A 27,438-nucleotide genomic window follows, 5' to 3' on the forward strand; every position below is an offset into this window, starting at 1 on the left:
TTATCTAACCTATATACAAAATAGAGTTGCCTGTATATGTTCACTCGTTTAGTTTTGATAAATATTGTGAAAACAAATTTTATGACTCCTCCCTGATGCCCATCCAGAGAACAGTATAAGCAACTGATCCATCAGCACCCTTTATTTCAAGCAAATTACAGTTTCAATCCAGGGACAAATTTCTGTGCCATTTTTTTCCCCAATTCGATTGAACATAGACAGGATATGAACATGAGAGAAGTTGAAGGGAACAAAATAATAATATAAGACGACTACATTTATGAAGGTGAAAATACACTTAAAATTAGGGGTCAAATTTCAATTTTGTGGAGAATGGATCCAAAAACTTAATTTAGGCTTAAGCTCCATCAGAAGGAAAAGATTTTGCTCGATCAGCTTCAATCATGGACTTGATATAAAATTCTCCAGCTTTGTATGAGGACCGCACCATAGGGCCTGATGCAACATATCTGAAACCCTGCAAAAGATTGCAAACCGAAAGCATGTGAGCCTTTGGCTCAAATTTGCACTGAACAAAGGAAATCATATCATTCAAATTTGTTCATCTATATGATTCAGAACAGAAAACATGGGTGACCAAAATTCAGTGACCTTTCGAATTAGGAACAATGGGATTTCATGCTTCAGGAATTAGCAAGGCATCAAAGTTTTGCTATTCATCATCATAGACAGCACTAGATGTTTTGACAGGTGCACATGTACTAAGAAATTGTATCGAACATACAACTAGTAGATATAATCATCTCAAACTAACAATAAGAGCATATTACTAAAGCAATTTACTTGCAGGAATGTACGTGTAGCAAGATTTCAACAATTAAACTTGAGATATATCTGAGAAATACCATTTCCATGCCAAGAGCGCGATACTTCTCGAAAGCCTCTGGTGTGACATACTCAGAGACGGGCATATGCCTCTTTGATGGTCTCATATACTGACCAAATGTCATAACATCAACTCCAGCTTCTCTAACTTTCTCCATCGTGCTGACAACCTGATCAGGTGTTTCCCCACAACCCAGCATGATTGATGTCTTCGTAAGTGTGCCTGCTGGGGCATACTCTTTTGCGATTTTAAGGACATCAATAGATTGTTTGAAGTTAGCACGGTGATCTCGTACTATGCTCTGCAGCTCTTCCACTGTCTCAATGTTGTGAGCAAATACATCCAATCCAGATTTTGCAACTTTCTCTACACAGCTTGCATCTCCTCGAAAATCAGGAACTGCACAATGATTATTTTATATATCTTAAGGATATTAATGTACAAGCAGACTTCAGCAGATAATAAGAACAACATATAAGAATCTCATCATGCAAAATATTCAACAGCACGAGCCAATCTAGGATTCAGAGACATTCCAAGAATGGCATGCCCTGCTATCTTCATGAAAACAATAAGTTATTAGTTGTTATATGTACTCAAACTATCACAGAGACAATATCGTATAGGCAGGATCAACAATTTGAATAACATTAATGCAGAAAATTAATCAGCATCATTTACTGCAAAATCTAATACAACATCTGTATGATTGAAATATTTCATAATGGATGTGGTTATAAATGATCAAGGAGAAAAAATTCTCTTATTAAAATTGAATATTTTAAGTGAAACTATCAAACTAGCTGTTTCAAGCTTTGGAGTGCTAACATAATAAAATTAATATACTCAAAGAACTGGGTGCAACTGAGTGAGGATGAGACAAATAAGATAAATAACCACTCACCAAAGAATGAGTTAACTATAGCATTAACTGAGAATAATACATGAGATAATCTCACAAGATTTTCTGACATGTCCATCATGACTACATATACCTCTCTAATAAGGAGGAATGACATACCCAAGTTGAAGGAACCGTAACTGGGCAGAGTGGCCAAATAGCTTTCTACTAATGTGATGTAAGTTTAGGTGTCATTGAGAGTTATATTCATATGACAAAATATATATTTTCTTTTTGAAAGAAAGTCCATAGACGCATGACAAAAGCTAATTGAATCTTCCAATAAATAGAAAATTTCAAAAAGAGTAAGAAAAACAGGTCATCAATTCACAGATGCAGCATCTATGAAATGTTAACTCTCCATGAATGATATTGCTATGTCCAAATTAAGTTCTTTAGGAACAGTAGTGCACCTAACAACTTCTCCCACATACAAAACCTAACACATTTAAAATATTTGTATGCTATCCCATGGGGGTAATTGCATGGTTCAAGACATGCGACAAGTTATTGCCCCGCAGATAGCCGCGATTCTTGCTCTCTCTAGAAGTGCTTCAATTTACGGTATCATAGTCCTGTTTGTATATTTGAAAGTGAACCTCATTGAAATGCTGCATTTTTGCTGCCAATGCGCATTGGTGGAGCAAAAAGAAGGAATAGATTAAATTAAGATTCTGACATAGCAAATACTAAACCATCATCATCAGTGTTAAAGCCTACATAAAATGTCAAAAATTTGCTGAAATAACCAATATAGAATGCATACCAAGAGCCTCTATAAGAATTGTTGGCTTTAAAATTTTCAGTGTCTGCACTGTTTCAGTAAAATGGCCACTTCCTTGATCAAGCAAGTCATCTCGGTCAACGCTAGTAATCACCACATAGTCCAGACCCCAGGAAGCAATTGCTTTAGCAACATTTGAAGGTTCGTTTGGATCTGGTGGAGGAGGAGTTCGCGATGTCTTGACATTACAAAATCTGAAAGGAAATGGAACCAACAATTAAAGGGCATAGATACAACAATGGGATACAAGTATGACAATCAAAATTTTGACTACAAAATCTATCAGAAGTACATCTTGCCTTCACAATCTTTCCCCCTGTTATTTTTTTTAATTAAAAAAAACTAATATGGAGTGACTGAACATGTCAATACCATATCCAGATCAGCAAACACAACTGAAGAATCTGATTCATCCATTTTCAATTTTTTTTCTTAAAAAAAAAACTCTCATCAAAATCTTATGCAGCATAAGACTACTACGGTGAATGTAATCATCCCTATCAAGTATCTTAACCATATTCACACTTCTGACACCTATAAGTAAGCAAATTCATGCAGCGCATCGAACAACTTTATGCACATAGTTCACATTGGACAAACTTGCTAATACAAAAACTTAATACTAATATTTTCCTCCCTTCGCGAAGGAAAACATGATTATATGAACTCTGAAATTTGTGATCGCTCCTCCCGGTATTTCTCATCTGTCATATGCCCCTCTTTCTTTGGGAAAAAGAGAGTATCTTATGCGCCTCCTGAGGCAAATATAATACCAAAATAAATTATAAAAATCGCAACTAAATCAGTACTATTTACACGAATCAAGCCATCTATGGAAGACCAACAGAATCCTGAAAAGATCCAATCTTTCCAATAAAATCAACTAAGAAAACAACAGAGAAGCCACCTGCAACCCCGTGTACAAGTATCTCCAAGGATCATAATAGTCGCCGTTGCAGTACCAGTCTCCCCACCGGACCAGCACTCCCCCATATTGGGGCACCTCGCCTCCTCGCACACGGTGTGGAGCTTTAACTCCCTCAGCTTCGCCTTGATCGCCGTGTACTTTGCTCCTCCAGGGATGGCCTCCTTCATCCATTTTGGCTTCGCAAGCGGCCGCTTCTTCGTCCCCACCTCCACCGAGTAAACGAAGTCGGAAAGATCGGGGGCCTCCGCCGCCAGCCGCCTCCGGAGCTCCGCTAGCGTCCTCGCCGGAGGAGGAGGCGGCGCCGAACCTACGGATTGGGTCGATGATCCGCGTTCTAGGGTTTGGAGGGGAACGGTTGGGATGGAAGAAAGGGATCGGGGGTTGGAGAAGCGAGAGATGAATCGGAAGAGTTGAGGACCGCGATGCATCGCTCTCTCTCTAAATCCTTCTCTCTGTCTCTCCTCTCTCTATTCTCTCTTTCTATAAGGTTGTGTGACGAGCGCGGAGAAGGAGAGCGGAAGGGAGAGGATGACGAGAGAGATGGATGAGATGGAGATGGAGATGAAGATGAAGATGGAGATTTTTTTTTTTTTTTTGATTGAATGAGCTATATTTAGCTATTGATGATTGGCTCCCATGGGTTTAGGCCCACTTCGCCCAAAACATACAGTTCTTGAGGGATTGGTCCCCCTCCCGGATCATTCCGACCCGGGTTGCACCCAATCCCCTCATCGCCGCCCAATCGGCCAGCCTGTTACACCTCCTGCCTACGTGACCTACAGTACACTCCACAATTCTGGGTTTTGCACTCGGGAATGATGCTTTTAATCTGCCAAGGACACGGCGTTTCCTCCTTCAGTATCTTCACCAAGACCTCTGCGTCTACCTCCACCTCCATCGACTGCTCTGCCCGGAGTAGGCTCAGCCCCATTCGGAGAGCCCAGGCTTCTGCATATAGCGGCGACACTGCCGGCGCTGGTTCCCATCTAGCTAATATAAGCTTCCCTCTGTCGTCTCTGATAACAGCCCCCGCTCCTGCTTGACAGGCCCCGGCGCGGAATGCCCCATCAGTGTTCAGCTTCACTCGCCCTTCCCGTGGTCTTCTCCACTCGCCTTGCTCATGTCTTGCAGCCGTTGCAATGGTTGTCGTCTCCGCCGCATATTCATTAGTCATGAATAGGCCACGTCTCGCCACTGCGGCTGCCTCCTCCATGTTCTCACCGAAAGCCACCCGGTTGCGCTGTTTCCAAATACCCCAGCACGTGATCGCTATTAGCGCCCTGATGTAATCGTCGCTCACTATCCTCCTCCCCCAAGCCGTAGTCATCCATTCCGGGTTCACTGAGTCGCACATCTCCGCCACCTCCGGTAGCGCCTTACCCAGCTTGGCCCACACTTCTTTGCTGTATCTGCAGCCGTAGAACAGGTGGTCAATGGTCTCACTGAACAGACCGCATAGACTGCACCTGTCCTCTCCTCCTACCCGAACAGCATGCATCAGTTCTTTAGTAGGTAATCTTCCCATAGGAGTTTTCAGCAAAACATTTGAACTCTAGGCGCCACCTTTAGCTTCCACAGCCCTCGCCAGCCTGGCCACACTTCCTCCTCAGTAGGTTTGAGAAATCTGTAAATGGACGAAGGCTTCGGGATACCCAGCGTGTGTGGCCACCAAATCCACGTATCCTTGACCTCCGAGGTAGCGAGGGTGGTGCTGGCTATCTCAAAAGCCAACTCCAACCCAGCCACTCCCACGAGATTGTGCCCGCTGTTTGATCTGCTCCGTAGAACCTCCGCCACTGAGAGCTCCATTCTCAATAGATCCGAGTGCAAAATGCGTGGTTTCCACCTCCATGGCACTGCCGACGTCCACGGGTCGTCCGCAGCAGCCGAATCCCTTCCATCGTCGATTAGTTTTCGGCATCCCATTCTGATTACTCGCGCAGTTTTGTATAAGGCTTTCCAAACTCCAGACGTTGTCCTCCAGTTTCCTTGTCGCCAAGGGTGCAAGCCACCATACTTTCCATTCACGATTTTGATCCAAATCGCATCCTCCCCGTTGAGCACACGGAACACCTGCTTGCCAAGCAAACTGGACCCGGTGAGTTGCAGGCTGCGCACTCCAAGGCCTCCCTCCCGCTTTGGCTGTGTCACCTTGCCCCAGCTTACTAAATATATTCCCTTGTTACTGCCATTGGACCATAGAAAGGCCCTCGCCACTTTATTAATCGCTTCCAGCACCGTTTCTGGCACCCATGAACAACTTAACCAGAAGGTTGGTATTGCCAGCATGGTGGACTGTAGCAGAGTTAGCCTGCCGGCAAAGGAGAGGCTGTTGCATTTTCACCCGGCTAGCTTCTTAGTTACTCTCTCCACCAGCCGGCAAGAGGACCATTGATTTTGTTAGAGTGAAGGTGCTGTGCAGGGTGGGTTGGTTGTCGTGGAATACAAACCGGTTGTTTGCGTGACAACTGACACGACATAGTTGCAAGTGTTAATTACATAGTCTTTTAAGAGAAGTAGTAACTTAATGATGTGTCAATTAAACTAATACCGGAGATTTAAATCCGATAACGATCACACAAAATGAGCCCATTTGACCATCTGAATACATTGATCAATAATTTTTAAATAAAAAAACACGAACACAATTAATTTAATTATTGTAACTTAGTCAAAAATCACAATGCAGCACAGTAATACAAAATAAAATTTATGTAATCCAAAATACAATGGTCAAATATATTTAACTCAAATTAAGAAATAGAACAAGAATCTCCTTATATTATTATATTGTTTCACTAACTCATTCTGGACTTTTTATTTGACCTTTTGAGTTTTGTCATCTCTACAACATTTGTATTAGGGAAGAGTGGTGGAGTTAAATTATAGGGAAATTTATCAAAAATACTTATCCTTTTGCTATGTAAATTTTAGTAGTAATTTGGGAAAGTATACTAGTAATTTTAGTTTGTAGATTAATTTAATTTGAAGGCCAATTAACCTCTGTGATGAAAATTAATGGCAGAAGGTTTAATAGATAGTAAAACTTAAAAAAATTTAGACACACATAAAAATGAGGGGTTGATTGAAACGAAAATAAGGCAAAAGTAAAGGGGCAAAATAATATTTTTCTTATATTAATATTAAATTAATGGAGGACTAGATTTTAAGGATGTCTTAGGTATTTTATTTTATTTTTTAATTTTCAAAAGTAATGGAATACTCTCTCATTAGCTGCTGTTTAGATAAAACTTAGGTGTTTTTTAAGGTATTAAAGACAAAAAGCAGGGGTAGAATGATAAATATATATATATAAAGGGTGTTAATGGTTATAGAAGCAAAAAATAGGGTATTCTTGATAAATGTCCCAAAAAATTGTATTTAAGCCTTCCAGGATTTCTTTCATGCCGTTACTATTTCTCCGATTCCTCTATTATTTCGGAGATGGGAGACAAGAAAAAGAAGAGGAAGTCCAAGAACAAGAAGGCGGGCTCTAGCCAAAGCCTCGCCTTGCGATACGTGCTAGACTGGGCCTTCCGCGGTTCATCTCCTTCTCCTTCTTTGTCCACCGCCGCCGACGAGTTCTTGCCTCCCGAGACCCATAAGCTTGCGGACCCTGTGATCTTCGAGTTCCACTCCCACTCCAAGCACAGCGATGGTTTCCTTTCGCCTTCAGCCCTCGTGGAGAGGGCCCATAGGAACGGGGTAACGTCTTATGACTTGTTTCTTTGCTGTTTGATTTGGTGTTTGTCTATTGGATTGTTGTTGGGATGCTCCGATCTTGTGTTTCTTGAGATGGTTCTTGTTGAATAGCTTCGACCTTCTCTTTCTTGAGATGGGGTTTTTTTTTTCTTCCTTTAGCTAATCTAGTGTTGGTCTTCCCTTGAAGTTGTGAGCGTTCTTGATTTGGTGTTGGTCTGTGGGTTTCCTGAGACGAATTGTTGTTGAAATCCTCCGTCTGCGTATATCTTGAGTTGGTCTGTGTTCTGTTGCTACTTTAATGAGAAAGACGGAATTACTTGACTCGGTGTTGGTGTGTGGGTTTGTAACTTGAATGCTCTGGTTTTGTAACCTGAGGTGGTGTTTGTTATTAATATGTTGATCTTACCTGAAAAATGTGAGACTTCTTGATTTGGTCCTGCGCTGTTGGTGTTGTCTTTTAAATGCTCAGGTTTGTTTTTTCTCGAGATTAGTTGTTGTTAAAAAGAAATGCTTGGCTGTATATTTCTTGCGATGGCTTGTTTTTCAATTTGCTACCTGAAAAGTGTGAGGTTTCTTGATTTGTTGTTGATCTGTTGGTATTTGTTGTTGGAATATTCCACTTTTATGTTTCTTGAGATGATTGTTGTCTAATTGCCTGAGGTGTGCTAATGTTGTGTAATACAGACTTTTCTTTTCATTCTCAGTCACTTTCTTCTTCAATCTTATTAATTTATCTATAATATTTAAACATCTCTATTTTTCCAGCAGAGAGACTCCTTATAAACATTTTGCTTCATCCTTTCAATTTATTTCTAGAGGTCCTAATTTTAATTATTTAGACAAACCAGTTTCATTAACTGTAGATTCATTCTATCATTTCATAATAAAATGAGTGAACTCAATTCCTCATTCAAACCAGATGTCCAGCCTGAAAAATCTTATTAGCTACTTATAAGTCACCAAAGTCCAGCATCAAGGGAACATGGTTGTTATATTTGAGGTTACATTTGACTCCAGGATATTGTGTTTCATCTTCTATAAGGTAGGGAAGATCCCGGCTTATAAGAAGGAAAAAATAAGGTGGATGTTGAAAGGAAAGTAAGGGTAATATGGATGAATGAACTTTGATGTGAACATTAAAGAGTGGAATTCTTAAACATAGAATAGAGGAGAAGATACATGGCTAAATTAGATTGGAATTCTTAGAATTATCTTCTAGTAATTGGGATCCCACCATGCACATATCGTGTCCTGCTCTGTGAATAACGGAGAAAGGGAAGGAACTTTCGATTGGAGCTCTGTTGGTTTAAAGAAACAGATTTTTGGAAAAATGATTCCTATGTAGTGGAAGGAACGACAACCTTTGGCGATCTGGACTTGGAATATGGATTAACAAATCAAGAAATTTAAGGAAATAATGGAGGGTTTTGAGCATAGATATAAAGCTTGCCAAGAAGAAAGGCAAACTAGAATTTTGGTTGTAATAGAGAAATGGAACTGGTTGAACTTTCAAAGAAAGGCAAACTAGAATTTTGTTTGTAATAGAGAAATGGCGCTGCTTGAACTTTCAAAGAAAGGAGGAGCAAAATAAGCTGAGATCCAGGCTTACAAGAAGAAAATAAGGTGGAGGTTGTTTAATGAAAAGAAAGGGTATTAATGGTTAGGCCATGAATGTAATGTTATTCTTGAACATCATTGGTGGGCACAAAGTAAAAATGGTCAACCTTTAAGGAATTTTCAGCCATGGCTAAAATATATATGTTATTCTAGTTATTGGGAAGTAAAGTACTGTTTGGCATGGTTTAAGGCTCCTCCAGTATATGGATCCCACCATGCCTTTTTAACATTGTGCACTAGTGGAACCTTAATGTGGAAAATTTTCAGATTGGAATTTCACTGTCGGTTTGAAGAACCAGATTTTTTTGAAAACGACTCCTATGTGGTGGAAGGTGACAGCTAAGGGGATCTGGACTTTGAAAATAGATTAACGATACGATCTCCCCTTAAAAAGGGTTGATTCGACTCGTAATGAAATCTGGGCAGGAATTTGCACGGAGCTTTCGAGAGAATTTATGGCGGATCCAGCCATTGGGTCATTCTGAAATTGTGATATGTTGTAGCCCTAGGAAAGAGCTTTCCAATGATTCTAGTTTTACTCGAATTGGATGGCTAAATTGGGAGATTTCTTTGAAATAGTGTACGAAAGTCGAAAGGTCAGACTGCAGGATTCAGGTCCAAGCAAGATTTGGAATCCGTAGGTGGTGGCACGTACCTCCTAGGTGGAGTATGGTGGTGGTAGGCCGATGATGATGAGGTGGCGCCGATAGGGATGGTGGTGGTGGAAGGTTAGGGATGGTGAAAGGGGTTTAAGGTGATAGTAGGGAGAGTTAAAAAAGAGGGAGAAGTGAGCCGCTATAAGGGTCTAGAGTGGTAGGCCGGTTGATGGGGGCTATAAGGCGGCGTAGCCGAGATAATGGCTGCTCCCGAAGGAGGAGAGAACAAAGAAGAAGGAGAGGAAGAAGTCTAGGTCATAGAAATTTAATTCAATCTATAAAACCCTAATGAGGTTGCCTTTCACATATTTAGAGACTAACCTATCCACCAAACAATTGAAGAAACTAGATCTAATGCAAGCTTGATGTGATTCGGACCACACCGAGTCATCTCAAGCATGGATGCAACCTATGGGATCTATTTCTTGTTTTATTTTAGTTGTTTTCTCCAGAAAAATAAGGATTCTGGACGTCGCATTTGAACTTGGGGAGGTCGCATTCGAACGTCCCTTGCGAATGCCTGCAGGCATTTGCATCGACAGAGAACGCAAATTGTGTATTTGAATGCGCTCGACTCCGTTTGAACGGACGCGTGCGAACGCTTGCATACGTTCACAACGACAGTGGATGCGAGTTGCGTGTTCAAACGCACTCGAGCCCATTTGAATGCGGTCGGCGAGTATGCAATGTTTCTAGGGTTATTTTTTATTATTTTGACTTGTTAGGATAGCCTCTTAAGATGTGGATGTCAACCTAAATGACCATTATGAATGAATATTGATTTTTCTTCCTTTCTCTTTTTTCTCTACCCTAACTCTTTTCCCTCATCATTCAAGCCCAGTCGTGTGCCATCTCATCGCTGGTTACCTCTAATCCCCCTCGATTGTCGAGTTTTTCCTTCTTGGGATCTCGACTAACTTCTCCCCTCTCATCCTTATCCCATCAACACCACGTGCAACCCAATCCATCACCATTATCACCCCTCTTTCACCATCATCACCATCACCCGTTATCTCCACCTTCACCCCAGTTTTGCATATTTTCGCCCTAGGTGTAGTCAGAATCTGCAAATGGCATGAATACAAAAAACATATATCAGAAAGATACGAAACGACTACTACTAGTTTCATAATTTTCTGACTATAGGAGAATATTTTGAGATTATTCCCCTCCGATTGCGTGGACTGCTTTCCTGTATCCGAGTTTGATTCGAAACGGACGTACGATCCATATCAATTGGTATTAGAGACACCATTCCTCGAACACCATGCCAACAACCAGATTATGGCATTGAGACCCAATGAAGGCACCTCCGTTGAGGGGGAGACCACGAATATTATCAAATCGGAGACCAATCCAAACTCATCGGGCGGGACTTCTCCAACGACCTCCAAGGTCAACTCAGATCTGATCAAGATGTTTGCGGACATGACAGAGATGCAACGAGCAATGCAAGCATCGATGGAAGTAATAACTCAAGTCTTTTTAGGCGCACCAAGGGGTACGGCGGCGACCGAGTTCCCTATTCGAGCCCGGGCTGCACCATCGATGGAACCACCTTTTTGCCAAGGGACACCGCCTCCACCCTTTCGTACCAGGCAGGAGGAAGATCATGAAGACCCCACGGGTGGTCAAGCCATGGGGCCCTTGCTGCCTACGCCGCCTGAAAGGCGCAACGTTCCCTCGCCAGCTTTTCACCATGTCCGAGCATCAAATCCACCCCTCCACAATGACGATGACGAGTGGGCCACCTAGGGATGCTGGATTAAACTCAAGGGAATGAAAGCCCAACTGACATGAAGAAGAAGAACACGGCATCCGTATAGAGACTATTTTCCTCAACTTCCTGCCCTTTAATGGAGGAGATTTGCTCGATTGAGTTTATCGAGCGTAGCAATTCTTCGAGTACCAACGAACACCTAATGCACAAAATGTGTTGTTAGCATCTTTTCATCTCGAAGACACCACCATCCGATGGTACCAGGCCACGAATCAAGCTCGGCCCTATCAAACGTGGGAGGAGTTCGTTGATGCTATTTGCGTTCGATATGGATCCTCCAGTTATGAAGATTTCCAAGCTGTTTCCAAGCTGCTCTCACCGAGCTAACCAAAAGACTACGGCAAGAGCATATCAAAAGGAGTTCGGGAGTTCGAGCGTGTTAGCAATCGAGTGCGGGGCTGATCGAATTCCCAACTCAAGAGCACATTCATTAGTAGCCTTAGGCGGGATTCAAGCCGAAGTGAAAGCTACTCAACCAACCACCTTGCTTGAGGCTCAATTGATGGTAGAGAAGCTTCAAGAGCTTCGGTTGGCGACAAAAGTAGGCTGGAGCACCATGGAGTTTAGAGGAGCGTCTCGGCAAACCGCAGCCACACATCATGTGTTAGCAGGATCATCCAACCGAGTCGGAGCTCGTACTCATCACCGGTGCTCCTAGTGCGGAAGGATGGAATATGGTGATTTTGTGTGGACTATCATACACTCAATGCCATCACGGTGAAGGATAGGTATCCTATCATTTGAAGAATTTTTGGATGAGCTCTTGGGGGCCTTTTACTTCAACAAGTTAGACTTACGAGCCGGCTACCACCAAATCCGGGTGAGACCCGAGGATGTGCACAAGATCGCATTTCCACACATGACAGACATTATGAGTTCAAAGTCATACTTTTTGGACTCACTAATTAAACACCCAAACCTCCAAATACACGTGTAAATCGCGTGGGTAAATCTCCCCACGCAGTGCATCACATGACTTGTCAGTAATAGGATTTCATAAGGCACACAACAACACAAGTTCATACCATAAATAAACTCAACCATAAGAGTCCGGATATAAGTTCCACAGACCATAACAAGCCTTCTAGATACACATCTAAAATACTATTAATACTAAAGTCCAAAATACATCGTCAACCATAATGTCCTCGCAGGGGCTTAATATGACTAATAAACATACTGAAAAAGAAAGGCAGCTACTCCTCGCTACTCGCACCTGCGTCTCCTAGCTCTGAAATAATGCCACAAAGAGATGGTGAGCTCACTGCCCGGCGAGGGATCCATACAATCTAAAATAATGAAATCACATGTGCATATCCAATGTATGCCTATATTTGCTAGCAATAACAATATGCTTGTTGAAATGACTTACCATGAGTTACTAAATAAATGCAATCGATAAAGATCACCAGTCACTATCTTGGAACATGCTAGTTCCTAAACATATCAGGATAAATCCTACACGATATAAAGCTTGATACAATCTCCTATTCATACAAATCTCAATCATAGTGTTTACATGTTATGCATAGCAATAAAAGAGTAGTTTAGTCATCTTATGCCTACCAAGACATTAATCATATTTATCATAGCTCACCGAGCTATTCACCACACAGGGTAAATACTCTCAAGAAAATCATCCATCACATAACCATTTATCATCTCATACATCGAGGGGAGGATATATACACATCTAGCGGTAATGCCACCTACACGTGTATGACGGCACTATATGTGACCGGTTGTCTGTGGCCATCAGACTAAAGACCCCGGTCGTAAGTCCATATCTCACTCTCTCTAAATCATCATCGCCCTCAGCGGGAGAATCGGGAGCCCTCGGCTCATCAACGGACGCCCTAATCCTGCATTGTCGGGTATCGCTAGAGATATATTTCTAATCATGTTCTTCTATCATCATAATCTAGTCCTGACTATGCAGTATAATTACTTGAATGCCACACAGGCTCCCGACCTCAGGTGTAGGTCGCTAATAGTATAGTCATATAAGATACACTCTGCCCTTAACCCTGGGCTAAGTGAGTATAAGAACCCGACTACTAATGATAGGTGAAAGTGGTGCAGTGTCTATGAGTGTATAAAGCATGTCATAGTTGTCATAATTGCTACATTCTATATTCACAATAGATATTTATGTAAGGGGTATATCATATAAGATACATGTAGAGCATCATTACTAATGCATATGCTAGCATTCTCATAATATCATGATGAGTAATCTATCAATAACTGCACATGTCAAGATACATCATAGTACACTAAATGCATGTACTAATACTAATATTTTCTATGACAGGTATAATAACTGTAACTATATTATTCTAGACTTGTATAAACTCTACTTGCCTGGGGGGTTTCCACAGTACGCTAAATCTCCTCAGCTAGCCGGCTCCTCCGGAATACCAAAATCCTCTTCACGTAGTGTTAATCCTAAAATTCACAAGATAATAAATTGTCATTACGGGGGTGGGGTGGTTAGGCTGATCAATCAAGTGAAAGTAGATAAACAGGGTTATAAGGTCCAATTGGCCCCAATTGGGCTAGGCTGGGGGTACTGGGTTAGGCTCAAACCTAACCCAATAGGCAAGAGGGCTTTGGTGGGCTAAGGTGGGCTGGGGGCCCAACCACAAGTCCACAACCCACCAAGGTTGACCCAAGTCCAGGTGGGCTGCGGCCTGCAGCCCTTCCCGAAATCGTGTTGGTGGGCTGCAGCCCACCAACACCTACCCCCCCCATCTCCTTCGAGGGAGGGAGACAGAGGGGACTAGAAGCGAGGGCCCGGCACTGCCGGTGGCCTATGCCACCGGTAGCCCGCACTCGGGTCGGCGGCTCGCGACCCACGTCGGGGAGGGAAGGGAAGGAAAGGAAAAGTGACGCACGTGACGCACGCTCTGTGACGCACGTGCTCGGCGCGTGCGTCACGGGTTTTTTTTTTTAAATTGGGGTGTTACACTAATGCTCACTCCACCTTTTAAGGGTTGATAAATGGCGTCTTTAGGGGGCGCTATTGAGGCGGTTTGTGCTTGCCTTCTTCGACGACATCCTCGTGTACATCTTGCTATTGAGACGTGTTCATAGAAGGACCATCTTGTTCACCTTCGCGAAGTGTTGCAGATTTTGAAAGACAATGAGCTAAAGTTGAAGGAGTCTAAATATTTATGGGGCCAGCCGAGAGTGGAGTATTTCGGCCACATCATATCAGTGGCGGGAGTGGAAGCCAATCCCTCCAAGGTGCAGAACATGGTGCAATGGCATATCCCAAAGACACCAAAAGAATTGCAGTGTTTCCTTGGATTGGCGGGCTATTACCGTCGATTTGTTGCCAACTATGACAAGATCGTTGCCCCTTTAATATCACTACTGAAGAAGGGGGAGTTTCAGTGGATCGAGGCAGCAACGAAGGCCTTTGAAGAATTAAAGAAGGCAATGACCACAGCTTCAGTCTTGGCGTTACCCGATTTCACTAAACCTTTTGTAGTGGAATACGACGCGTTAGGGACTGGAATTGGGGCTGTCCTCATGCAAGAAGGGAGTCCAGTGGCGTACATGAGCAAGGCGTTGTCAATGAATGAAGAACCAGATGATGTCTACATATGAGTGAAAGATGCTAACCATTATCCATGCCGTCACTAAATGGAGATCATATCGAATCGGGCAGTGATTCGTGGTGCGTACCGACCAACGAAGTCTTCTTTAGTTAGACAACGGATTCACACTACGGCTGAGCAGCGGTGGATGATGAAGTTGTTGGGCTACGACTACGAATTGGTGTACAGAAAGGAATTGAAAATTGGGTCGCTGATGCATTATCACGACAACCCGAACTGGCCGACCTAACCATGATTTCTATCCCAATCTTTTCTTTCCTTTCAGAGATTAGAGCTGCATCTGTGGAAGATCTAGAGATTAGGGAACTCATAAAGGTAGAGGAAGAACCATCTAGCTATCCCGGGTTAGAAGTGAAGATGGTCTACTACTAGACCAACGGCAAGTACGTGTATCAGCCAAATCCGAACTGCAAGTGATTTTGATTCGCCACTTCCACAACACTCCTATGGTGGGGCATGAGGGGACCTTCAGAACCTATAAGAGGTTAACATAAAATTGTGTATGGGCAGGGGTCAGAAAAGAAGTGATGTCACATGTTTGAGCATGTGAAATCTGTCAACGTGCCAATGCGGACTCGGTGAAATCGAGGGGGCTACTGCAACCCCTACCCATCCGGGAGCAAATTTGGGAAGATGTAACGATAGACTTTATTGAAGGACTTCCCTAGATCAGAGGACATACAATGATAATGGTGGTAATCGATCAGTTGATGAAGAGTGCGCAACAGAAATTTTTGTGAAGGAAATAACCCGAGTGCATGGAATGCTGAAATCAATAGTTTCAGACTGTGATCCGATCTTTATGAGTCTTTTTTGGTAATAGTACTTCAAACAGCAAAGGTACGGATCGAAAATGAGCCCGTGTATCATCCGCAAACCGATGGGCAATCCAAAGTCGTTAATCGCTGCCTCGAGCAATATTTGAAATGTTTCGCCGGGGAGCAACCGAAGAGACGGCTAGCTTACCTACCCTGGCGGAGTACTCATATAACACGGCTCACCACACCGCTATTGGGATGACTCCTTTCGAGATTGTCTATGGGCGTGCGCCTCTAACATTGCGATCCTATGACCGACCGGGCGCACTTGACCGTATTGACATAGATGAGTTGCTAGTGAAATGGGACGAAGTACTCAAGCTTCACCTAGCAGCGGCACAAAACCGAATGAAACAAGTGCATGATCGCAAACAATAGAAAAAAAGCTATGAAGTTGGCGAATGGGTTTATGTCAACTCTAATCGTACCGGCAAATCTCGGTACAAACTATTCAGAACCAAAAGCTAGCACATCGCTTCTTTGGTCCATTTCAGATTCTAGGAAAGGCGGGAGCGGTTGCATATAAGCTGGACCTACTTGAGTCACCATGAATTCACCCGGTCTTCTATGTATCTAACTTGAGAGCCCGAGTTGATCCAGTTGAGCAGGTTGTGGCAGAATACCCAAGCTTGAATTTGAGGCAGTTGAGCTTGCTCTAGAGAAGGTCCTAGCACAAGGGAGGGTTAGACGCGAAGGACGAATTGTCACAGAGAGTCACAAAGGTGATGGTAAGCTGGGTCGGTCTGGCATAGGAGCAAGCCACATAGTAATCCGAGGCAACATTGATGGACCGTTATCCTGAATTTGCACTTTGAGGACAAAGTGAGTGGAAGCATGGTGGAGTGATGTGATTTAAACCACACTGAGTCATCTCGAGCATGGATGTAGCCTATGACATATATTTCTTATTTTATTTTAGTTGTTTTCTTCGAAAAAATAAGAATTTTGTATGTCGTGTTCGAACACGGGGAGGTCGCTTTCGAATGTCCCTTGTGAACGCCTTCAAGGCATTCGCATCGACAGAGAACGCAAATTGTGCGTTCGAATGCGCTCAGCCCAATTAGAATGCCTGCATACATTCACATCGACAGTGAACGTGAATTGCACGTTCGAACGCGATCGACAAGAATGCAATATTTCTAGGGTTATTATTTGTTATTTTGGCTTGTTTGGTTAGCCTCTTAAAATGTGGATGACAATCTAAAAAATCATTATGAACGAATATTAATTCTCCTTCCCTTCCCTTCCTTCTCTACCCTAAGTCTTCTCTCTTCTCTTTCAAGCCCTAATTGTGTGCCATCTCGTCACCGATTATCTGTAATCCCTCTCGACTGTCGAGTCCTCCCTCCTACTTGTGATCTCCTACGTCCACTCCATCTCTACCTTCATCACCTCCACCCGTTATCAACACCTTCACTGTAACTTTGCCTATTTTCACCCTAGCTACAATCCAAATCTGTGAAAGGCATAAATACAAAAAATGTAGAGCAGGAAGATATGGAATGAATCCATCTGATTTTATAATTTTTTGGCTACGGGAGAATATCTAACAAATATTTTTCTCCAACCATGCGAATTGCTTTCTTGCACCCGAGCTTGATCATGCAGCTGAGATTAGGTCATAACACACGTCTCAAATAGATGTCCCGGTTTGTGACAATATGAACACCGAGGACGAGAGCAAGAGTAGTTTGAGCGAGAGTAATTAGCAGATGTGACAGCAAGAGCCTGTTCTACGCCGGTTGAAGGGAACATCGTTGGTGGAGCATATCGAGAATAAATAGTGCATAGACACGTCTCCTCGGCAACTAGCTCAACCACATCTGACTCTAAACTTGACAAAGTGCCACGATGAACCAAGATTCCTGTCAAAGAAGCAAACTCCAGACAAAGAGCATATGGAAACTAGTCCAATTGGCGATGCTTTCTAAAGGAAAATTAGAAGGCTCCAATGCCTACAACTCATGCCAAAAATCTCGCATATGACTATAGAATTGCCGGAGGGATCGTTCGCCCTGTTGAGTTGTTTCAGCACTAGATAGAAGGTGATACGCCCGACCACCACTAGATTCGACAAGACGAGATTGAATGTGACACCAAATATCAAATATAGTGATAAATTGAACAAAATCCGGATGAATAGCTTTGTTAATGGCGGCAATCAAGTATGCTTGAACACGAGGATCACGAGCCTTCCAAGTAGCTTGCTCTTTGGAGCCATTGGAGGCCATAATACTAGATTTGTCAAGATGAATAGAGAGATCATGACCATCAAATGCACTCTCTATCGTGGCAAACTAATATGGCAAATCAGCAGCAATTACAAGCATAAAATCAACGAAAGAAAGAAAATAATAACAGAATGTATCAATATTAGACATTAAATATAATTGTAGCAGATTCAAGTAGCAAATTTAACAAGAAGCAAGAAGCAAGAAGCTTTGTTGAATCAATTAATCCTTTGCTGGATCAAACTTAAGGTAGTAACAAATCGAGATGAATTCATCCTATCAATTATTTCTTAGATAGGACTTGTGACAGCAATAAATTGAGACCTTGCAAGTTGTTGCTCAAGCTATGAAGTCGATGACGTCGTCGATGGAGATCCAAAGAAGTGGTAGAGTTGACAGAGACCTTGGAGGTGTCTATTAAGTTGGTGACGATGTCAGTGGAGACCTTGCGCTGCCGCTCGAGCTCACGGCAATCTATGGCGGCGAGTCGTCGAAGGAGATGAAGCTCATGGCACCAAGGAGTTGATGAGTGTGATCCGTTGACTGGGGAGACCGATTGGCGACAAGTTCACGAAAGGGTTCAAAGATGATAACCCTAGGTATTAGCTCTAATACCATGTTACGGATGGAAAAACTCTGATTCATTCTTGGGAGTAAGTATAAATACATGCATAGTTAGGGTATGTTATCTCTCAGGTAGGAGTATATACCTTAAACGGAATGTTTGGACATAATATATAGATAGGGAAAGTTAAGCTTATAGAGAAAAGGAGGAATCAAATAAGGATTATGAGGAAATTATAATGAAATGGAAGAGCAGTAAGGAAAACTGGAAGATGTTTAATGAGCCATGAATAGAATCAAATTCTTGTCATTGAACTCGGTATGGAGTGCTCATTGTCAAATTTAAAGGTATTTTCAATCATGGCTAAATTATATGGGGTATTGGCTTCTACTTACTGGGATGTAAGGTATCCTTTCTCTTGGATTAATGCTCTTCTTGCGTAGTTGCGCAGCAGTGAATCTTAACAGAAAAGGTGAACAAGTTTTAGGTTGGTGCACTGTTGGTTTGAAGAATCAAATTTAGGAAAATGCTTCTGAAGTGGTCGAAGGAGACGACTATTTGGAAATCGGATGAAAAAAGTACGAAGTAAAAGAAAAAAGTTGACCGTGAGCATCGTCTAAAGCAAGCTGAGAGGAAAGGCAACCAAAAATATTTCAACATATTAGAGTAGAAAAGGGTAAAGACCACCAATCTCTTACTTAAGTTTCTAGAATAATTAGTAAGTTAACATTGTGTCAGAGCATATGCAACTATTATTCTAGACTTAAACAAACCCCCACCCTCCCTCATTATCTCCTTCTGAGGGAGGAGACAGAGGGGGAGAGGGAAGGGCCCACAAGGCCGTGGTACCGGCGGCGCAGCCACGAGGCCGACGGTGCTGGCGGCGCAGCACGAGGCCGAGTAAGGCATGACGATCGAGAAGGGTAAGTAAAAGGGGAAGAAAAAGGAAAGGGGAGGAGGGCTCGACGGCGGTGGGGCGCGCTCCATGGCCGACGGCCATGGAGGTTCCTCATCCCTTCACTAAGGGCCCGAAGTCCGACTAGAGAGCCTCCTTCCACCGGAGCTCTCGGACCGACGGCTAGACGCAGAGTCGTCGGCCGTCAGGGACTCCAACGACGGTGAGGGGGGTTAAACTGCTAAATTTCAGAGGTTAGGAGCTTACCGCGGTTCGTGCGCTTAGCTTCGTCGGCCGTCGACTCCAGCGTCGGCAACCCGAGAGAAAGGAGAAGGAGAGAGAGAGGTGGCGGGGTGGAGAAAAAATAGGGGGTTGGGATGGTTGCGGTGAAGGGAAGAAATAGAGGAGGGGCGTCGGTGGCGTGCACGGCAGGGGAAGAAGAAGAAGAAGAAGAAGAAAAGGAGAAGAGGAGGACGGGGGTGGCAGGGGTGGCAGGGGTGCTGGGATGCACGCACGCGTTCGGCGCGTGCGCGAGTCCCTTCCCTTTTTTTAATTTTTAATTTTTAATTTTTGGGGTATTACAAGAAGAATTTAGAAATACGCATGCCGATCTTGGTTTTTTGTATGCTTTATCCCTCTTAGTGCAGTCTCTCTTATGTGTCGTCCCTCACCTTCTATATTAGCAAGAGCCAATTGGACCAGTAACTCAAGGTTCCCGAATTTCAGTCTGACTCTTTTATGCTAGAAGATCTAGTCCCAGCTAAGCTTCCACCAATACTACTTTCTCCAACATGAATGAATAAAGAGTGATGCATTTCCTACTGCATGTATGTTTGTCTATTTAGTTTGCTTGCTATTCTCACGACCCTCTTCTTTTTATTTTCATCACTTGTCGTACCATCATCATCAACCTCAATTTGGATAGGATTTTGCATCAGCTCCTCACAGACTATGTCAGCTCTTCTTTTTGACTTTGTTTATCTTCACATTTATGTAATCTAACATTTGCACTGTCTAGTCTACTTCAGAGTCCATTTTGAGTTTTTTTTTTCAATATAGAAATATGGTTGATATGAGTATGATCTATTTCGTCCAAATTGGATGTTTCTTTATCCTCAAGTTAAACCTCAGATTGGTTAATCTATTTGTCCAAATTGTGAAATTATTTCCCTGTCTCTTATTTTCTTGAATGTATAATCATGAAAAAAAATGAAGCATGATTGGTTAATCATATGTTTGGTACAGGTGAAAGTTCTCGCTATAACAGACCATGATAATATGGGTGGCATACCAGAGGCCGTGGAGGCAGCTGTAAAATTTGGCATGAAGATAATCCCTGGAGTTGAGATAAGTGCATCACATTCTCCAAGGTACTATTCTCTTCTTGCACTGACAAGGTATCTTTTGTACTGATGTTTTAGGTATATCTGTGCTTACTACTTTTTAAGGAATTAAGCTATTTTAGAGGGAAATGTATTTACAAAAATAATGTCCAGAAGGGTTAGAAAAACTTCTTGTAGGTTTTAGTTCAATAGATGAGCCACTAGCCAAACTAATTAGATTGTTGCTATCTCGATTTCAGATTTATGCTCTAAAATTCTCACATTGAAATCATTATCCCAGTTCTCAAGCAACTATGCTAGTTATTTTCCATATTTTGAGAACTTTTTGTCTTGTATCTGAACATACAAAAGGGAAGTACCTGGAATTGGCGAGCTTGTTCATATCCTTGCATACTATGGTACATGTGGACCTGCAATGAATGAGGAACTTGAGGCCTTGCTGTCTAATATTAGAGATGGGCGTTACCTCCGTGCAAAGAATATGCTTTTGAACCTAAAGAAATTGAAAATGCCCATCGAGTGGGAGCATGTTGCCAAGATAGCAGGGGATGGAGTAGCTCCTGGACGGTTGCATGTGGCTAGGGCTATGGTTGAGGCTGGACATGTAGAAAATCTGAGGCAAGCCTTCAGCAAATACTTGTGTGATGGCGGTCCTGCTTATGCCATGTAAGAATCCTAGTAAATAGTAAGTACCTTTTAGTGAGCATATTTGAAGGTTAATCATACAATAGTTCTCAGAATTATTTTTCCACAGGGGCAGTGAGCCGTCGGCAGAGGCCGTGGTGCAGTTAATTTCTCGTACTGGTGGCGTGTCAGCTTTGGCTCACCCATGGGCATTGAAGGACCCAGTTTCTGTTATCAGGGCCTTGAAAGCTGCTGGTCTCCATGCTTTGGAGGTTTATAGAAGTGATGGAAAAGCTGCAGGTTTGATTTTGCACTCAACATGTTTAAGATGTTATAGACTTACAGTTTGTTTTTTCTCTTTCATGTTGAAGGCAATTATTCTTGCCATAGTATCTGAGCTGAGGTCTGGTTTCTTTTATTATAGAAATTTTTTAATTTAGTTTATCTCAATAAGATTGATCATTTTCAACAGGATTTAGTGAGTTGGCTGACACATATGGGCTTCTAAAGATCGGAGGTTCAGATTTCCATGGACGAGGTGAGAGAAATGAATCTGATCTGGGTAGCGTTGGTCTTCCAATTGTAGCAATATACAAGTTCTTGAAAATTGCTCGACCTATATGGTTCAATGCGATGAAAGATGTCCTGTTAAGTTTTGCAATTGAGCCATCTGATGCAAATCTGGAGAAGATTATGAAGTTTGGAAAACCTAAAAACCTTGAGAATCATTCACTAATGAGCTGTAGTAGAAAAGTTATTGATCTATATTTCTCCTCATTGTTAGCTAATGGAGAGGAAGATAGTGAACTTGAGAATATCAGACTGAGACTTGCCCAGACCCTTGATAGCAGATAGCTTCTGGTTTATTTCTTCCATCTCTTTTTTAATCTTATGCCAATTTTTACCTTTAGCAACCATCAGTGATAACATTTGCATGCTTTTAGATTTCACTTACCTGACAGTGATGTTTTACTGATTAAGATGGGCTCAAGAAGAATTTGAAGGATCACTACTTTCTGTTGTGATAATTCGACATATAAGTTCTACATTGTCAACTTTTTAAGGCACCTCCTCAAGGTTCTTCTGCTGTCTGTTTATTTTCTATATCTTGAGTTCATTGTATCGAAGCAGGGTATCTGTTCCCCCGAAATGCAAATAGTTGGTGTTTCTAACATCTCTGTGTATCAGCTAATTGTCGCCATTCCTTTTTATTGCAAGTATGACAAATTAATAGTGCTACATGTACTTGTCTTGAGGTCCAATTGTAACTGTATCTGCCATAGATGTTCTGAGTAGAATCTCTCCCTCTCCAACAAATATCACTTGTGTTTTAGAATCTCGTCAATTATCTTTCTGCGCATGTATCTTAAAAATATTGAGGGGATTATGCTCGTGTAGCCTGAGTATTGATAGATTGAGTTCGAGTTCGAGTTCGGGCCTCCAAAATAAAGCTTACCCTGCCTGGCCCGAAGGGCTAGTAGGTTTGGCGTGAGCTAGGCCTGAACTGGCCTGTGGCATATGGCTAATAGCAATAGGATGTTAATGGAATATTTTGTATAATAGATTAAAAAAAATCATAATAGAGGTTTTTTTTAAAAAAAAAGAACTCATAAAGAAAATCTCTTCATTTTGTACAAAAGTCTCGCTACTAGTCTTTCTAGAGTACGATAGCTTTCTTATTTTAGTGGGTATAAGGTGTGGATATCTACATGCCAGCCAGGATTAGTAGTATATTCTGTCTGATACAATTACCCTTTTTTTACCAAATAAAAACCTCATAAATGGGTGCTTTTCACTTTTTTTGGCAGAAGTATGGAATAGTTATATATATATATATACACACAGTGGTGAGTTTTTTAAGAGCCAATCTGCAAATAGCTAGAAGGAAGCAGGTTTTTCACAATAAAATTAAAACTTAGGTAATTATTTGCAAATTTCTAAAGATAATTCACAGGAGAATAACATAATTAGACAAGGATGAACTTGTTAAATTTTGCCTGATTGACCAGAAAGATTAATTGATGAAGGAATACACCCGGCATGAAGATGATGATATAAGAAGGATTTCATTAAAGAATGAAATGAAATGATAAAATAGTTGGTTTAAGTAATACTTTTTAATGATAAAATAGTAATTAAATTTTGTTGATAAGTATAAAATATTGGATCAAAGATAAGAGGAGAGACAAGTAAGTCTCAGTATATAGATTTGATTACCCAAGAATAAAATTCTTGTTTATTCAACAAATCAAAAGCATAAACAAATAATTTCCTGAAAGCACCAAAAAGGATTTCATAAATTACGATTGATGAGTAGGTCGAACCACTTTTTCAGGTCACACAGCTCTTGCAACAATCAATGACAGGGTGGTGGGAAGATTCTTGCACATAGAATAAAATTCGTCCACAAGTCTGAATCAAACACAAGGGATCTTTTATACGCACATGATGTTCATATCCTATATCGCCACAAGAGATTAAGAGGATATGACCAAAGAGATAAACATCCTATGCTCTTTTTTATTTGTTGTTGTTTTGTTTTTTGTATTATATCCTCCACTCTTTTTTCTTTTCTTTTTTGTTAACAAAAAAAAAAAAAAAATCTTTCAATCCCTGTCACTACCATCATTACCTAATATTCCACTTAGCATTCATCCACATCCATCACTATCCTGTGCTACCGATTGGTGGGTTCCCTTTTAAGCCAAACGACGCCAAAAATAAATATACAAATAGATACTCTTCATCAAAAGAGTGACTGCCCAACAAGAAACTGACACGTGGCACAAGCACGACAGGAACCACAGATCGGAGTCAACTTCTTTGTGCCCAATGGCGGATCAACGCGTGTTGCGAATGACCGGCTGTGGCAAATGACGGCGGGACACGTGGTGCGGTGCTATTTGTGGAGGTAAGCTTATATAGTAAAGAGCCAGACCCCAGCACAGCAGAGTTTCTTCTGCCTTCAATTCTTCTTCCTTCCTGGTTTGATCAAAAGAGCACCACCTTCTCTCCTTGTTGGTCTGCTTGATTTTTGAAAAGGCATGGCTGCAGCCGTAGATTGGTATACCAAAAGCCAACAACTTTTCTCGTCAGAGCTCATGCAAGCACTTGAACCTTTTGCCAACTCGAGCATCCTCTCTTTCTCCTCTTCCTCCTCCTCCTCTTCTTCTTCTTCTTCTTCTTCTTCTTCTTCTTCTTCCCCTTCTACTTCATATCTACATCAAGATACAAACTTTGATATGATCCACCAAGGCGAACTGACCCCGATTGAGATCGGTCACCTGAGCCCTGCGCAAATCCAGCTAATCCAATCTCAATTCCAGCTCCAGCAACAGCAGCAGAACCGAAAGCAATCCCGACTCGGCCTGAGGCCGTATCCCATGAAGCAACCAGCCTCTGCGGCTCCCCTGTTCAAGACTGCGAAGCTATACCGCGGTGTTCGGCAGCGCCACTGGGGGAAATGGGTAGCTGAGATCCGGCTTCCCAAGAACCGGACACGCCTCTGGCTTGGAACCTTCGACACGGCTGAGGAGGCCGCCATGGCCTACGACGGCGCGGCTTTCAAACTCCGGGGTGACTCCGCGAGGCTCAACTTCCCGGAACTCCGACGCAATGGAACCCATTTGGGTCCTCCTCTTCATTCCTCTATTGCGGCCAAGCTTCAGGCCATTTGCCATAAGCAGGGTCCCAATCTACCTAATTCGATGATGATTCCAGAGGATGTAGGCGTAAAGTGTGAAATGGGTTGTCTGAAGACGGAGGACAATAATAAGTCGGAGAGCTATTCATCGATGGAGGGAGACGAATCGTCGACGGGCTCTCCAGTCGTGTCTGAGATGCAGCTCTTGGATTTCACAGAGGCGCCATGGGATGAATCAGAGAGCTTTGTGCTGCGCAAGTACCCATCGTTAGAAATCGACTGGGATTCAATTCTCTCCTGATCACCACCATCTTTTGTATAATTGTTGTCCCCCAGTGGCTACTGCAAATTGAATCCCAATCGACAGTTGCATTGACTGTTGTTTGAGGCTTCTCTTGGTCATATATATATTTTATCTTTTTCCCTGGTCTGCTCTCTTTCTTTTTTTTCTAAGCATTACCAGGGAAATATTATGTATCTTCTGAACTAAATTTTATTCTTCTGTTGATCTTTGCAATTGAGAGTGTATTCTAATATATCTGGTGTATATGCTTGTGAATTTTGATTAATAAGTATCAGGAGCCATATTCTTAATGGAGTTCTGACATTTCTACTACTGAAAGGGAAAGGTTTGTGATGTTCTAACTTATTGAAGGTCTTACATAACTTGTATAATTCAGAATATTTTAGCATAAAATATAATCAGTAAACTAGGTTGGAAGTCTAAATCAGACCATTGAGAATTAAGGTAGAATATTAAAGTCATGAACTTAGTTACTGTTTAATTCTGTTTTTTGGCAGCTTTGCACATATCCAATTTAATTTTCCAAACATCAAGGAATTAGATGACTAACATAATAAGTTTGCCTATTTTTCTAGAGAGTGAAAAGTAGAACTTTTACTTGGAAAATCATAGAAAACTTGTATCTTGCTTTTCCCACTCTCAGCCTCAGGAACATCTATGCTTTTCAAAAAGTAGCTTGTTAAATAGATAGATACCTTTACTGCTTACTTATGTTAGAAGTTTACAATACTGATACAAGAATCAACTCTTCGTCAAATAGACCCAAATCATAATTTTGTTAATGAATGCAAGAGTGCAAAGATGTCATGGGCCAGACAAGAGAGTTGGCAGCATAGAGAAAATAGCATGGAATCTGAAAATAAAATCCAAGACACAATTTGGTGCCTCTAAGTACTACCATTCTCCTTGTCTTCCATCGTTTAAGTAGCTAACCAGGAACACAAGGCTTGAGCATTCTGGTCCTCAAAGTCTATTAAAAATACCTAATCAACAAACTGATATCTATGTTCCTAAGTGGCTAGAAGCTGGCCAGCCACTGTCTGATCACTAAAGTTGTTCAGACATCATATGTTTATTGCATTCTTATCTTTGTATACAATACTCCCTATATAATATTAAATGACTCCAGAATGAAAGAAGCATGTCAGCATGTGGATTCTTTTTGCTTATCCTGTGAAAAGGCCAACAGTAGGTGGAAGAAGCTAGACCCCATGTTATCAGCACTTTCCGTTCTTTAATGTCCATCCCATTCACCCAAGATAATTAAGGGAACTGTGATTAGGTAATTAGGTATTTAGGTGTCAAAAAACCACTAACCCTACTCTATCTATTTGTCTTTTTCTATCTTTCTTGATACATCTATAGGTTCCTTTACGTTTTAAAGGATATGAATGTGCAATGAAGAATTAGAAGGTGCTAGATTGGATAAAAAAACCTTATGCTTTACTAAAGAATTCAGGCATAATTTCAGATAGAAGTAATAAAATATACTTCATTGAGCTTCATGCTGTCACAAAGGAGCCTTTTTTTTCTTTATGGAAAAGGTTATTCTCGTTGGCTGGTATAATTTTCAGAGGATTGTTTAGATAATATTGAATATTCATATCTGAGATATAGTTGGTTTTTGGGGAAATGATGCTCTTAGTAGAGCTAACTTTGGATTGACTTTTCAAAGCAATAGAGCTTGCGGAAAGTATCAGAGATTGCTTTTTTCAGGTCAACCAGCCATTCGGGATCAAGTCAAACACAATGCGATAAGCACTCAAGAACTTGCAGTGCCTCACAGATTATGCCATAAGAGTCGTTGCCTAAATTTAATAATTTTTTGTTCTAATGTTAGTGCTTGAGCATTACACTAATGGAAATATTATAGAAAGGAAAGTCAACATTTGATGCTAAGAGGAGATGGAATAAAAGAGAATATCCACATAAGTTGGTGATCACTGCAAGGAAGGCACTAAAACAAAAGGATAATCTAAAATGCTCCAGTTCCCGGTAGTTACAATCATGAGCTAAATTTCAGGTGGAAAGAGGATCTGTGGACAATCTCTTGACTCGGTTTGAGGGTTAAAACTGAATGTCAATATGAGCAATGCTAGGCATGTAGGCCAGACTAATTGGCATCTAAATTTTGCAGTCCCCATGTAGTATCTGCAGCTCTGAAAAGATGAGAT

General features: G+C 41.7%; 4 protein-coding genes across 4 annotated transcripts; 2 read left to right on the forward strand and 2 right to left on the reverse strand.

Moving 5' to 3' along the window:
- Window positions 1–116: 116 nt before the first annotated feature.
- LOC140781965 (lipoyl synthase, mitochondrial) lies at window positions 117–4,074 on the reverse strand. Its single transcript, XM_073128282.1, has 4 exons — window positions 3,440–4,074; window positions 2,515–2,726; window positions 867–1,246; window positions 117–478 (listed from the first exon to the last, which is right to left on the reverse strand). Exons 1-4 carry the CDS (start codon window positions 3,886–3,888, stop codon window positions 359–361), a joined length of 1,161 nt encoding a protein of 386 aa, XP_072984383.1. The 5' UTR covers window positions 3,889–4,074; the 3' UTR covers window positions 117–358.
- A 919-nt stretch (window positions 4,075–4,993) lies between these two features.
- LOC140794438 (uncharacterized mitochondrial protein AtMg00310-like) lies at window positions 4,994–5,749 on the reverse strand. Its single transcript, XM_073146470.1, has one exon. It carries the CDS (start codon window positions 5,747–5,749, stop codon window positions 4,994–4,996), a length of 756 nt encoding a protein of 251 aa, XP_073002571.1.
- A 1,107-nt stretch (window positions 5,750–6,856) lies between these two features.
- Window positions 6,857–22,489, forward strand: LOC140781587 (uncharacterized). The gene is made up of 5 exons (XM_073127640.1): window positions 6,857–7,165; window positions 20,596–20,720; window positions 21,045–21,359; window positions 21,448–21,617; window positions 21,790–22,489. Exons 1-5 carry the CDS (start codon window positions 6,905–6,907, stop codon window positions 22,170–22,172), a joined length of 1,254 nt encoding a protein of 417 aa, XP_072983741.1. The 5' UTR covers window positions 6,857–6,904; the 3' UTR covers window positions 22,173–22,489.
- A 1,792-nt stretch (window positions 22,490–24,281) lies between these two features.
- LOC140796303 (ethylene-responsive transcription factor RAP2-4-like) lies at window positions 24,282–25,554 on the forward strand. The gene has a single exon (XM_073149280.1). The coding sequence runs from the start codon at window positions 24,362–24,364 to the stop codon at window positions 25,259–25,261; it is 900 nt and encodes a 299-aa protein (XP_073005381.1). The 5' UTR covers window positions 24,282–24,361; the 3' UTR covers window positions 25,262–25,554.
- Window positions 25,555–27,438: the final 1,884 nt, after the last annotated feature.

This window comes from Typha latifolia, chromosome 1 (genome assembly GCF_019914945.1).
Source record: "Typha latifolia isolate L0001 chromosome 1, TyphaL0001v2, whole genome shotgun sequence".
Lineage (NCBI taxonomy): Eukaryota > Viridiplantae > Streptophyta > Magnoliopsida > Poales > Typhaceae > Typha > Typha latifolia.

Coding starts and splice junctions, on each gene's coding strand:
- LOC140781965 (XM_073128282.1), bottom strand. CDS start 3,888: ATGCATCGCGGTCCTCAACTCTTCCGATTCATCTCTCGCTTCTCCAAC. Junction 1,247..2,514: donor AATTCTTATAGAGGCTCTTG/GTATGCATTCTA, acceptor ATCATTGTGCAG/TTCCTGATTTTCGAGGAGAT. Junction 479..866: donor GCGCTCTTGGCATGGAAATG/GTATTTCTCAGA, acceptor AATCTTTTGCAG/GGTTTCAGATATGTTGCATC.
- LOC140794438 (XM_073146470.1), bottom strand. CDS start 5,749: ATGCTGGCAATACCAACCTTCTGGTTAAGTTGTTCATGGGTGCCAGAA.
- LOC140781587 (XM_073127640.1), top strand. CDS start 6,905: ATGGGAGACAAGAAAAAGAAGAGGAAGTCCAAGAACAAGAAGGCGGGC. Junction 20,721..21,044: donor AGTGCATCACATTCTCCAAG/GTACTATTCTCT, acceptor AACATACAAAAG/GGAAGTACCTGGAATTGGCG. Junction 21,618..21,789: donor AAGTGATGGAAAAGCTGCAG/GTTTGATTTTGC, acceptor CATTTTCAACAG/GATTTAGTGAGTTGGCTGAC.
- LOC140796303 (XM_073149280.1), top strand. CDS start 24,362: ATGGCTGCAGCCGTAGATTGGTATACCAAAAGCCAACAACTTTTCTCG.